The following is a 13,541-nucleotide window of genomic DNA, read 5'->3' on the forward strand; positions in this document are numbered from 1 at the left end:
AGTCTACACGCCTCACACAACCTACAGGTCAGTCTACACGCCTCACACAACCTACAGGTTAGTCTACACCCCTCACACCACCTACAGGTCAGTCTATACCCCTCACACCACCTACAGGTCAGTCTACACCCCTCACACCACCTACAGGTCAGTCTACACCCCTCACACCACCTACAGGTCAGTCTACACCCCTCACACCACCTACAGGTCAGTCTACACGCCTCACACAACCTACAGGTTAGTCTACACGCCTCACACAACCTACAGGTTAGTCTACACGCCTCACACACCTACAGGTTAGTCTACACCACCACCTACAGGTCAGTCTATACCCCTCACACCACCTACAGGTCAGTCTATAACCCTCACACCACCTACAGGTCCTACACCCCTCACACCACCTACAGGTCAGTCTACACCCCTCACACCACCTACAGGTCAGTCTATACCCCTCACACCACCTACAGGTCAGTCTACACGCCTCACACCACCTACAGGTCAGTCTACACGCCTCACACCACCTACAGGTCAGTCTACACGCCTCACACAACCTACAGGTCAGTCTACACGCCTCACACAACCTACAGGTTAGTCTACACGCCTCACACAACCTACAGGTTAGTCTACCCCCCTCACACCACCTACAGGTCAGTCTATACCCCTCACAACACCTATAGGTCAGTCTATACCCCTCACACCACCTACAGGTCAGTCTATACCCCTCACACCACCTATAGGTCAGTCTATACCCCTCACACCACCTACAGGTCAGTCTATACCCCTCACACCACCTACAGGTCAGTAGACTCTTATACACTGTCATAGATCACACATACCACAGCTCAGAAATTATATTTTCAGATTTTTATTTGCACGCAAAAAATACAAAATGACAGCAGTAAGAATGAATTAGAATTAAAATAAAGAACATGTACATATAAAAAAGGGCATGTGTTAAACACAATTAAAAGTATTCAGAAGTATAATACAGTGGTATAAATATATGTTATTGTAATTCAGTTTATTGGGTGGGAGTATTTGTTGTGTGTGAATTATGCTTGTATGAGTCGACAGGGTACTTAAGCACCAGGGTAATGTCATGGAGTGTAGTTTCAGTAGCTAGAGTAGCTGGTGTTGAGATTCAGTGGAACCGTCAGGCGATGTGACGAAGGACTGGCTGTCTCCTGGCTTCACTCTGAAATAAAAAGCAAAGCAAACTTAGTCAAACACGGCGCCCATCACTACATCAATCATGGGCAGATTCTATTTAGCATTTTTCAAACTATGTTCAGCTATTATACCCACCAGTTTCTGTAGCTTGGTCAACTGTTGGTTCTGACTCTCAATGCTCTGTTTTTGGAACTGTGTCCATGTTAGCAGGCCCTCCAGAACACTGGAGTGTTTTAATGCCCTATCCTGAAAACACACACGCACATCTGAATTTATAAATGGAATAGAACATATTGAGTGTGTTGGCATTGGATTGTTTGGCAGAATCTGTGTGTGATTGAGAAGTGTATCTCACCTTTAATTCCTGTATGCCGTTGGGGGGGTAGTTCTGAAGGTGTGTCTCCAGGTTGATCACCGTGGTCCTAAGCTCTCCCTCTTCCTGCTCCACCCGGGCAACCTTGCCTTTGGCCTCCTCAGCCTTTGACTGCAGCCCAGCCATCTGGCCCTTGGAAAAGAGCATCTGGCTTGAAATCCTCTCCCTCCCACTGATCTTAGACCAGCTGCTCAAACTGCCTTGGCCTCAATATACACTGGCTGGCCAATGCCATTCTCTGTTCTCAGAACATTAGGATCTATATTGAGTATACAAAACGAATATGTACATGGCTCTGTGTTTATGTTGAATAGCAAGCCAGATAGTTGAGTGCTCAGGTTCATGGCAGTTATTGGCCCATTCAGCCAAATAGTCAATGGTGTCTGTTCAGCTGCTCTCCAATGTCTGTTCAGCTGTTCTCTCTCCCTGTTGGAGCCCAGAGGAATAGAGCTTATCTGACTGACTGGGATTTCAGATTGTTGGCAAAGCAGGGTTATCTCTGTCTGACCTGTCACTCTGTGGAGTGAAATCCACAAATTGATCATAATTTTAGATGCTCAAAACGCATCTACCAATTGATGATATAATCTCCACCCGGCACAGCCAGAAGAGGACTGGCCACCCCACATAGCCTGGTTCCTCTCTAGGTTTTTTCCTAGGTTTTGGCGATTCTAGGGAGTTTTTCCTAGCCAACGTGCTTCTACACCTGCATTGCTTGCTGTTTGGGGTTTTAGGCTGGGTTTCTGTACAGCACTTTGAGATATCAGCTGATGTACGAAGGGCTATATAAATAAATTTGATTTGATGACACTGTCAGAGTTAGTTTGAGGTGTCTGACCGGGTATGTTTTCTCCAGTAAATAGATACATCTACTGTACACCTGACAGAGTAGCTACGGTGCAAGATCCACATTCTACTGAATAAAAAGCCTCTACACACTTAGATCTATGCACATTTCAGTCATGTAATTGGCAGGTTTCCGTTCACAGTAGACCTTCGTCAGAGCAGGACGAGTATGTTTCCTCACCTGTATCTGTCCTAGCACCTGTCTCATCTGCCTGTCCTTCTCTGCGGCCTGGCCTGCCTCCTGGCCCAGCCTCTCCAGCCTCTCCTCATGTCTCCTCAGCGACCTCTCGATCCGAGCGAACTTGGCATCGGTGCTCTCGTAGACGTGGTGCAGGGTCTCGCTGAACTGCAGCACGCCGTACATCAGCACGTTCATGTCATCAATGGGGGCAGCCTGGTTGTTTTTCTGGGCCTTCCGGACGGGGCTGGCTGGGATCCCTGTTAAACACATGGCCATACACAGCAGGCAGAGTAGTGTGGCCCTCATCCTGACCTGAGGACAGAGGCTATATAGAGATATTATTTATTTATCTCTTCAGAGGGACTATCGACTTGAAATCTCGTGAGAATCGCCCAGTGCCCCTTCCTATGCCTGTTTGTCTTCAAGCTTTGTTAAGGGTGTTGTTGATCCTCAGTTGTCGTTAAAAAACGTTTCCCTGGGTTCATGTTTCTCAGCTGTATGTATAAGTGCCTCAGGTCTGTAGTATCTTTTTAGTCTCACATCGGATATCAGTAATGATCCGGCTCTTTTATATTGGGTGTTCAAAATGACTGTGAAACATTAGCTCAGTCGTGGTCCAATCAGAGATCAGCTCTGTGGCCTTAGTCAGGCTAACCTTGGCATTCATCCCAACCTCTGGAGTAACTCTGTCAGGCCTCCAGGTGTCATATACACATGACCTACATTAACATCAACTGAGTCTCTGTTTGTCCTGGTAGATATGGACAAGGGCCTGGTTGCATAAAACATCTCAAGTTTAACTTTAAGTCAGATTCACAAAACATTTTAAGGTGAATTTCTCTCTTAAATTAAGTGAAAAATTAATGGTGCCCATGAGGTCCCTAAGTGCTTCATTTAGAATGGATATCAATGTAAACATCATTTGTGAAGGTGAATGTTTTCCTCTGCTCTGGTTGCAAAAGGAAAAACATCAACCAGCTAGCTAGCTACTTAGCTAAACAATGGAAGGTGCACAATCAATGGCTACAAAGCCAGCTGGCTAGTTAGCTACCTACTCTGTAAGTTAGCTTGATGTTTTAGAAAGTAATAGAAACAAGTTGAGAAAAAGGTAACTAAAATAAATGTTTCATTTGTTTCTCCTGTCTTGAATGTATAAGTTATATTTTGCAATCTCCCTAAAGAAATGCTCTTTGACAAGACCTTCAGTCAGTAAATCAGGTCGTCTCCATGGTAACCAGAATTTTTCTTCCACACATGCCTTCAAACTACCGTAAAACCCCTTAAGTACCCTTAAGTATGCCCTTACCTATGGGAAACGTTTTAGGGGCTCTGCAACGCCGTTCAGCAATTATCTTAGCTAAGGGAACATTATTCCTTAAGGTAAATCCTTAAGAGAAACACTTAAGATGTTTTCTGCAACCGGGCACAGTATTATATTGGGCTGACCATCAGACCATGGCAATATGTCCCACTGCTCTGTGTTGTTTGTGAGTGTGTGGATACTAGATAGATTAGCAATGTTCTTGATAAACAAATTATATTTTGGATTGGAATATACTGGTATGCTCGGATGTTCTTTCACATGTTTGACTTGGACAGGAGTTGAAGGTCACTCACACCCTGCTAGGTCTCACATGGTTTCTCTTTCCCAATCCTTCTCACTTTTTATAGGCGTATTTGTTAAGATTTATCTTTGATTTGTTATAAATCTGCGGCGATTACCTAATACTACCCTCTAATTTTTGCTAGATATTCTGTTTTTGTTCCAGAAATGTGGTAAGTAGTCACATGCCAGATATAATTGATTTGACCATGCATGCTCCCTGTGGTCCGTGCGTTAGTTAGTAGGGAGGATATGTTGGCAGACAGCCGCAGCGTGTAGGTTAGCTGAGCTGAATCTAGAGTGTAATGACCCGGGTTGTATAATGGAATTCAAATTCACTGCCATTTCTTTCTTCTCCCTCATCTTGTCCTCCTCCTCTCCACTTCCAGGAACCTGCTGTATATCTACCCCCAGAGCCTGAACTTCAGCAGTCGGCAGGGCTCAGTCAGGAACATTGCTGTCAAGGTGCAGTTCATGGCAGGAGAGGATCCCAGTCTGGCCATGCCGGTGAGTGATTGACCTGCTTCACCAGTCCACCAATCGCTAAACAGGAAACCTCTTCAGATTTGTAACACCGTGCTCTCAGGACAATGGCGTCCCCCTCACAAAGAAAAGCCTGATGCTGTGAAATATGATGTGGCCCACGAGTAGGTCACTCTACAAGAATGTCCAGGTCAACTCCCTAGTTCAAGAATGTCCAGTGTGTTTAACTGAGTTTACAATAGTGGGGTAGAAGGATTAAATCCTATCCCAGTATTCCTTGAAGTTTTTGGAAACAGCCAACATTTTTTGATGGTGGTAGGGAAACAAACTGAAAAACAAGGAAGGAGATTTTACTACATAATTAACTTCCTGTCTGAAAGCTGTGGTGTTGTTCAGTCTCAGTGCAGTGGATTCTTAATCCGATTGGAGCCTTTAGGACACACCCTAATCTAATCTGGGACCCTGGCAACAATGTCCTAATCCATTGAAGGAGCCCTGTGGAGACTTCTAAACAACTATTGGATATATTCCCAGTCCATAAGATGTAAATTAAAAAAAAAAAAAATACAAACTGTCAAATACAATTAATGATGTTTAGAAACCAGCTAATTATAAATGACCTAATTTTAAAGACTTCCAACTGTAATGCTAAAGAACCGTAGGTTACATCTAATTTAGTATGTCATGTTATTTACATAGCAGTTCTGAGAAGGATTCTGGTAAATTCCTTTATGGACATACAGAGTTACAAAACATTAGGCCATGACAGACTGACCAGGTGAAAGCTATGATCCCTTACTGATGTCAATTGTGAAATCCACAGTGTCGATGAAGGGGAGGAGACAGATTAAAGAAGGATTTTTAGGCCTTGAGACAATTGAGACATGGATTGTGTATGTGTGCCAGTCAGAGGTCGGTAGTAGGTGCCAGGCACCGGTTTCAGTGTGTTAAGAACTGCAACGCTGCTGGGTTTTTCACACTCAACAGTTTCCCTTGTGTATCAAGAATGCTCTGAGGGCAAAAGGTGGTACGGGGGGATGTTTTGTACATGGGCATAGATCCAATAAACACTGTCTCCTCTCATCATAATAGGTGATCTTTGGGAAATCCAGCTGTGCTGAGTTCTTTACAGAGACTTATTCACCCGTCATCTACCATGACAAGTAAGAGCCTGTTCCCTTCCACACCTTTCCTGTTACACTCATCCTCTCATTCTGTCTCTTTCCTCCTCCCCTTCCCTCTCTCACCTATCTCTCTCTTCCACACTCATCCTCTCATTCTGTCTCTTTCCTCCCCTTCCCTCTCTCACCTATCTCTCTCTCTCTCTCTCCCCTCAGGTCCCCAGAGTTCTATGAGGAGGTGAAGATGAAGATTCCAGCCAACCTGACAGACAACCACCACCTCCTGTTCACCTTCTACCACATCAGCTGTCAGCCCAAACAGAACACGCCCCTGGAGACCCCCGTGGGATACACCGTGAGTACGCTTCTCTAGGACCCAGAGGTTTTTCCACTTACCTGACCAGGGAAAACTATGGACCCAAGTTAGGGTGCCTCCCTACCCATTACATACCTCAGTTACAAGCTACTAATATTTTGGCCTTTGAAACACTAGAAGTGTCGTCAGTGTTTGGCTGTGCTGTGTCTTTTATTTATGAGTGATGTAATAATGTGCATTAAACTGTCTGTGTCCACAGTGGATTCCTCTGATGCAACATGGCCGCCTACGGACCGGTTCCTTCAGTCTGCCCGTCTCTGTGGAGAAACCACCACCCAGCTACTCCGTCCTCACCCCTGACGTAAGTGTGTGAGCACATGCATGCTTTTGTATGCTTGGTCTGAGTGTGGCTGAGTTTTGATGGAGGTTATGTGTGTGTATTGCAGGTGCAGCTTCCGGGCATGAAGTGGGTGGATAATCACAAGCAGGTGTTCAATGTGGAGGTGACAGCTGCCTCCTCAGTTCACACTCAGGTAACTCTCTTTCTCTCGCTCGCTCTCTCTCTCTCTCTCTTTCTCTCTCTTTACCTCACTTTCTCTAATCCTCTAGTCAATGGGATTGTAAAATAAATGAATACCCCCCATCCCCCGTCCCCCCAATGTGACTTTGTCTCTTAGGACCCCCACCTGGATAAGTTCTTCACCCTGTGTTACGTCCTGGAGGAGTACTCATTCCCGTTCCGTCTGAAGGACTGTATCATCAGTGAGGCCAACGTGGAGGTTGAGCTGAAGGCCAGCATGACCGGCCTGCGGGGGGCGCTACTCGACACCTGCGTCCGCTTCCTCCACCAGCTGCTCTCCAAACTCATCCTGCTCATCGTCCACCCGCCCGTCATCGCAGGACAGATCGGTGAGTGGCTTGACGCCTTTACAGAGGGCGGCCATCTTAGGTTGACTCATCCCGCATGGCTCTTTCATGATCCTCATCTCTCCCGCAGAAACACTCCTGGTCAAATATTCTAGGATCTAGGATACATTTTCAAATAATTTACGTCTACGCTCGATTGAGCTTGCCTTGTACAATGGAATAAATGGAACAGTCCCAAAAGTGCAAACCCAGGTCTGCCTCTTTTTCTCCATTCCCATCTCTCAGTGAACCTGGGCCGTGCAGCGTTCGAGGCCATGTCCCTGCTGGTCAACCAGATTCATAAGAACCTGGAGGGGAACCAGGACCAACATGGCAGGAACAACCTGCTGGCCTCCTACATCCACTACTGCTTCCACCTGCCCACTGCTGAGCCTGTCATGCCCCCTACTGGTGAGGAATGGAACAGCAGGCACTGAAGATTCACTATATCTCCACACCAGCTGTAATAATGTAATCCCAATGCTTTCAAGGAATTTAAGTATTTTAATCTATCCATGTCTCTGATGTGTTTGGGTGTGATTAATTTCACCTTGTGGTTGGAGAATTCTCACTCAACTACTACAATGAGCATAAGTGTGTCTTTTGGTATCAGTGCCCTCCTCTTCTCCCTGACCCAGGGGGTGCCACCCCGGCCTACGAGCTGCCCATCCAGTACGCCACATTGTCCAGGGCAACGGCCCGCCCCAGCACCCTTCACCTGGCCCGCTCCAAGAGCATCAGTAACTCCAATCCTGACCTGGCCAGCACCCCCACGTCACCTGACGAGGAGGTGCAGAGGATCATCGCCAGCAAGGTCAGTTCTACCTCCAATACAAATCAAATGGTATTGAATTGAGTTCTCGCATTGGCTCCGGTAATACAGCTATCTTAGACATGGCCTCTTTCCTGTCTATCTACTGTAAAAACAACCTGTTCTCTGTCCTGTCTAGGTACTGTAAATACAACTTGTTCTCTGTCATGTCTAGGTACTGTAAATGCAACCTGTTCTGTTCTCTGTCTTGTCTAGGTACTGTAAATACAACCTGTTCTGTCCTGTCCAGGTACTATAAATACAACCTGTTCTGTCCTGTCTTGGTACTGTAAATATAACCTATCCTGTCTAGGTACTGTAAATACAACTTGTTCTGTCCCCTGTCCTGTCTAGGTACTGTAAATACAACCTGTCCTGTCTTGGTACTGTAAATATAACCTGTCCTGTCTAGGTACTGTAAATACAACTTGTTCTGTCCCCTGTCCTGTCTAGGTACTCTAAATACAACCTGTCCTGTCTAGGTACTGTAAATACAACCTGTTCTGTCTAGGTACTGTAAATACAACCTGTTCTGTCCTGTCTAGGTACTGTAAATACAACCTGTTCTGTCCTGTCCAGGTGCTATAAATACAACCTGTCCTGTCCTGTCTTGGTACTGTAAATATAACCTATCCTGTTCTGTCCCCTGTCCTGTCTAGGTAAATACAACTTGTTCTGTCCCCTGTCCTGTCTAGGTACTCTAAATACAACCTGTCCTGTCTAGGTACTCTAAATACAACCTGTCCTGTCTAGGTACTGTAAATACAACTTGTTCTGTCCCCTGTCCTGTCTAGGTACTGTAAATACAACCTGTTCTGTCCTGTCTAGCCATTGTAAATACAACTTGTTCTGTCCCCTGTCCTGTCTAGGTACTGTAAATACAACCTGCTCTGTCCTGTCTAGCCATTGTAAATACAACCTGTTCTGTTTCTCCTCTAGTTGGGGAAGTAAAGGCACTATGTGACGAACTCCTGAATATGTTATCCGTGTGCTTATGATAGTGTTGCTGCCTCTTCCAGTCTAAACATAGACACTTTCTTAAATTGGGGTTAAATGGCATTCTGGCTGTTTAAATGTACACTGAATGTCTGTCCGACGTGTGTCCTGTGACTAAACATACAATCAGACTCCCCTCGTCCTCCTGTAGTGGTCCTCCTGTAGTGGTCCTCCTGTAGTGACCCTCCAGTGTTGTATCTTGATGTGCATGCTTGTGATTCCTGCCTGTCTGTGCCAATGGTTGGTTGATTCCAACGCTGTTGTCAATTATGCAATCTTGTGGTGTGCCTATGTCTGTCTGTCACTCTGTTCTATCCCTCGCTATTCCCCTCCTCTCTCTCTCCCTCTCCTCCTTCCTTCCTTCTCCTGCCTCTAATTTGACCCTTGCCTCCACCCCTCCCTAACCTTCCTTCGCTCCCTCTCTCCCCCATGGCCGGTGTGTCGGTGTGGTGGCTGATGTGATATGATGTTCTAGGGGATAGATCGCTCCCACTCCTGGGTAAACTCTGCTTATGCCCCCGGGGGCTCCAGAGCTGTGCTACGCCGGAACCCCAACTTCACCTGTGAGCTCAAGCAGGTGCCAACAACCCTCCTTCCCTACCTTCAACTACCTACCCCTCCACCATGGGTGCCCGGTTCATTCAGTAACGAGAATTGTTCAGAATGTTGCAGAGAGAAATCTATCGACTAGAGTGGACGTGATTCCCTATTCTACACGAGCCAATGGCGTCTGTTCTACCCGATACATTTCTATCTGAACATTCTGTCATTGTTTTGTCCTCCAGAACCAACCCCATGTTCACCCCATACCCAACAACACCCTCCTCGCTGCCCTTCCCTCCTCCACTCCTATGTGGCTGCTGCGCTGCGTGTTTGTCTACGGCCTGTTTTGTCAGCTGTCTGTCTGTCATTGGTCTGTTCCTTTTCCCCTCCTTGGCTAAGCTCGACTCAGCCTCGTTATTCACAATGATGCTTTTCACGAGGATCACATTTCATCCTATCAACCGCATGGACATCTGAACCTCAACTGGCACTAACGCCATTTCTATCCAAGCAGTCAGTTGAGTCCAGGAAGTCCTCTAGCCATCCATCACATTTCTTGTATTTTTCATTCATCTTTTTCCACCTTGCTCACTCTTGCTCTTTGTCTTCATCACTGTGTTTCCATCGCTCCACTACTCTGTCAGGCAAGTGATCGTGGCTGCAATCGCATGTCTGCCTTTGTAGACAGCGCCACCTTCTGTTCAGCTCCAACAAGACAGATTGCCAAGAAGGTACCGTTGTCATACATTGTCTAAAACACGATATTAACACCCTTGTCCATCCTCATCCATTCTGTGTTTGTCAGTATGTGTAACACACACAGTTCGTGTGTGTGTGTGTGTGTGTGTGTGTGTGTGTGTGTGTGTGTGTGTGAGTGAGATAAGTAATTGTTTAATGCATTAGCTTTTGAATCTTGACACAGTCTTCAAAGCCATGTATGACTGAAGTTTGTTATCTGGGATCTCCCAGAATAAGCCTACATTATAAGACCTGTCTAGAGTCTCATGTTCCTCTAATGCTACCTACAGGTTTCATCACGTTAGTGTTCTACAATAATCCTGTTGTTAGCGCAGCAGTAGCTTTTCTCACTGTGTGTTTGTTAGCAGACAGGCAGCCCTACCTTTTTATGAGAGATTGTATGGTACTAGTGTCAGCTCAGTATTTTTGCCTGGGTATTTTAGCTAGCTTTTCCTGCGTTAGCCTCCATGTTGCTAACCGTGGTGTACTGCACTCTGCCTGGGTGTTTCTCTCTGACCCTGTTCACTTCCTGGTGTAGCTGCTCCATGAGGAGCTGGCACTACAGTGGGTGGTGAGCACCAGCACAGTGAGGGAGGCAGCACTGCAACAGGCCTGGTTCTTCTTCCAGCTCATGGTGCGTATCTGAATGATGAGGATGATGATGACTGTTGCGTCTGTATGGCATCTTTCATGAGATCTTGATCTTCCTCACCCGCCCTCATCACACAGGCCGTTAATGGATTTCCCAAAATCAAGAGACAGTTGGTCAAATTTCTCATTTAGGGAAAAGCGTGAAGGAATATGATGTTTTCCAGCCAGTGTTCATTTGAAGAATTAGATACAATCTGTGATCCCTCTTTTTCTCCCTTCCTCTCCTCCTCTCCCAGACGAAGAGTATGTCCCACCACCTGTTCCTGTCCTCCCGGATAGACCTTCCCAGACGCCAGCGCTTCCCAGACCGCTTTGTGGATGACATCGCTGCTCTAGTGGGGGCTATCAGTGCTGATGTAGCAGGGCGATACCACAAGGTACAGTGGCCACAACCCAAGGGCCATTAGAACGGAATTGCAGAACATAGGAGTCACGTTTCCTTTTTTTAGGGAATACATAGTATACCTTCTGTGTCCTCTTAACCCTTCCCATATTCTCTAATCACTGACTTTCTCTCCCTCCTCTCTCTCTCGTTCCCTCCCTTTCTCTCCCTCCCTTTCTCTCCCTCCCTTTCTCTCCCTCCCTTTCTCTCCCTCCTCTCCCTTTCGCTCCCTCCCTTTCGCTCCTTCCCTTTCTCTCCCTCCCTTTCTCTCCCTCCTCTCTCTCTCGCTCCCTCCCTTTCTCTCCCTCCCTTTCTCTCCCTCCCTTTCTCTCCCTCCCTTTCTCTCCCTCCCTCCCTTTCTCTCCCTCCTCCCTCCCTTTCTCTCCCTCCCTTTCTCTCCCTCCCTTTCTCTCCCTCCTCTCTCCCTCTCTCTCTCTCTCCCTCCCTTTCTCTCCCTCCCTTCTCTCCCTCCCTTTCTCTCCCTCCCTCCCTTTCTCTCCCACCCATCCTGTCTCTCTCTCAGGATTTGGAGCTTGTGGAGAGGTTGAACAGCAGTCTGGCCTTCTTCCTGAATGACCTGCTGTCTCTCATGGACCGTGGCTTCGTCTTCAACCTCATCCGCTCCTACTACAAACAGGTACACACACACACACACACACACACAGGTTCTGTCATCTGCTCCAACGATAAACACAGACACCCACTCACCCACTCTCAGACACTGAGTGTCTGGTTCTACTACAAACAGGCACGTACGAACATGCATACAGACAGTGTCACTATTCTGCCGCTAAAGCCAGTATTTACACCCACTGTCAGTCATCAACGGAGTCATCACAAATGACAAACACACATGACATCATTTGCTTTTACTGCAACCAGTCCCTGAATACGTTGTCTTACACATCTGAACAATATCTGTCTCTCTCTCTGTCTCTCTCTCTGTGTCTCTCTCTGTGTCTCTCTCTGTGTCTCTCTCTGTGTCTCTCTCTGTGTCTCTCTCTGTCTGTCTCTCTGTCTGTCTGTCTGTCTCTCTCTCTCTCAATTTCAATTCAATTCAAGGGCTTTATTGGCATGGGAAACGTGTTAACATTGCCAAAGCAAGTGAGGTAGATAATATATAGTGAAAAACAATAAAAATGAACAGTAACCGTTACACATACAGAAGTTTCAAAACAATAAAGACATTACAAATGTCATATTATATATATATATATATATATATATATATATATATATATATATATATATACAGTGTTTTAACAATGTACAAATGGTTAAAGGACACAAGATAAAATAAATAAGCATAAATATGGGTTGTATTTACAATGGTGTTTGTTCTTCACTGGTTGCCCTTTTCTTGTGGCAACAGGTCACAAATATTGCTGCTGTGATGGCACACTGTGGAATTTCACCCAGTAGATATGGGAGTTTTTCAAAATTGGATTTGTTTTCAAATTCTTTGTGGATCTGTGTAATCTGAGGGAAATATGTCTCTCTAATATGGTCATACATTGGGCAGGAGGTTAGGAAGTGCAGCTCAGTTTCCACCTCATTTTGTGGGCAGTGAGCATATAGCCTGTCTTCTCTTGAGAGCCATGTCTGCTTACGGCGGCCTTTCTCAATAGCAAGGCTATGCTCACTGAGTCTGTACATAGTCAAAGCTTTCCTTAATTTTGGGTCAGTCACAGTGGTCAGGTATTCTGCCACTGTGTACTCTCTAAGGCCAAATAGCATTCTAGTTTGCTCTGTTTTTTTGTCAATTCTTTCCAATGTGTCAAGTAATTATCTTTTTGTTTTCTCATGATTTGGTTGGGTCTAATTGTGCTGTTGTCCTGGAGCTCTGTAGGGTGTGTTTGTGAACAGAGCCCCAGGACCAGCTTGCTTAGGGGACTCTTTTCCAGGTTCATCTCTCTGTAGGTGATGGCTTTGTTATGGAAGGTTTGGGAATCGCTTCCTTTTAGGTGGTTATAGAATTTAACGGCTCTTTTCTGGATTTTGATAATTAGTGGGTATAGGCCTAATTCTGCTCTGCATGCATTATTTGGTGTTCTACGTTGTACACAGAGGATATTTTTGCAAAATTCTGCATGCAGAGTCTCAATTTGATGTTTGTCCCATTTTGTGAAGTCTTGGTTGGTGAGTGGACCCTAGACCTCACAACCATAAAGGGCAATGGGCTCTATGACTGATTCAAGTATTTTTAGCCAAATCCTAATTGGTATGTTGAAATTTATGTTCCTTTTGATGGCATAGAATGCCCTTCTTGCCTTGTCTCTCAGATCGTTCACAGCTTTGTGGAAGTTACCTGTGGCGCTGATGTTTAGGCCAAGGTATGTATAGTTTTTCGTGTGCTCTAGGGCAACAGTGTCTAGATGGTATTTGTGGTCCTGGTGACTGGACCTTTTTTGGAACACCATT

The 13,541-nt window shown here is 45.8% G+C and overlaps 2 protein-coding genes across 2 annotated transcripts in view; one reads left to right on the top strand and one right to left on the bottom strand.

The window, feature by feature from the left end:
• Nucleotides 1-13,541, top strand: part of LOC135555613 (dedicator of cytokinesis protein 7-like) — a 51,677-nt gene that overhangs the window by 17,745 nt on the left and 20,391 nt on the right. The window contains 12 exon segments of the mRNA XM_064988219.1: nt 4,563-4,680; nt 5,749-5,819; nt 5,994-6,132; nt 6,353-6,454; nt 6,540-6,626; nt 6,771-7,002; nt 7,246-7,410; nt 7,638-7,813; nt 9,282-9,383; nt 10,626-10,721; nt 10,975-11,115; nt 11,644-11,757. Of these exon segments, the coding sequence (XP_064844291.1) occupies nt 4,563-4,680; nt 5,749-5,819; nt 5,994-6,132; nt 6,353-6,454; nt 6,540-6,626; nt 6,771-7,002; nt 7,246-7,410; nt 7,638-7,813; nt 9,282-9,383; nt 10,626-10,721; nt 10,975-11,115; nt 11,644-11,757 (1,543 nt within the window).
• LOC135555615 (uncharacterized) lies at nt 848-3,097 on the bottom strand. Its single transcript, XM_064988221.1, has 4 exons — nt 2,571-3,097; nt 1,526-1,675; nt 1,306-1,416; nt 848-1,195 (listed from the first exon to the last, which is right to left on the bottom strand). Exons 1-4 carry the CDS (start codon nt 2,874-2,876, stop codon nt 1,154-1,156), a joined length of 609 nt encoding a protein of 202 aa, XP_064844293.1. The 5' UTR covers nt 2,877-3,097; the 3' UTR covers nt 848-1,153.

The sequence above is a fragment of the Oncorhynchus masou genome, chromosome 15 (genome assembly GCF_036934945.1).
Source record: "Oncorhynchus masou masou isolate Uvic2021 chromosome 15, UVic_Omas_1.1, whole genome shotgun sequence".
NCBI classification, from domain to species: Eukaryota; Metazoa; Chordata; class Actinopteri; order Salmoniformes; family Salmonidae; genus Oncorhynchus; species Oncorhynchus masou.

Excerpts from the sequence above, each read along its gene's own strand:
- LOC135555615 (XM_064988221.1), bottom strand. The coding sequence starts at position 2,876 with ATGAGGGCCACACTACTCTGCCTGCTGTGTATGGCCATGTGTTTAACA. Across the intron at positions 1,417-1,525 it reads ACGGCATACAGGAATTAAAG|GATAGGGCATTAAAACACTC; the intron begins GTGAGATACACT and ends GTGTGTTTTCAG. Across the intron at positions 1,196-1,305 it reads TGACCAAGCTACAGAAACTG|AGTGAAGCCAGGAGACAGCC; the intron begins GTGGGTATAATA and ends TTTTTATTTCAG.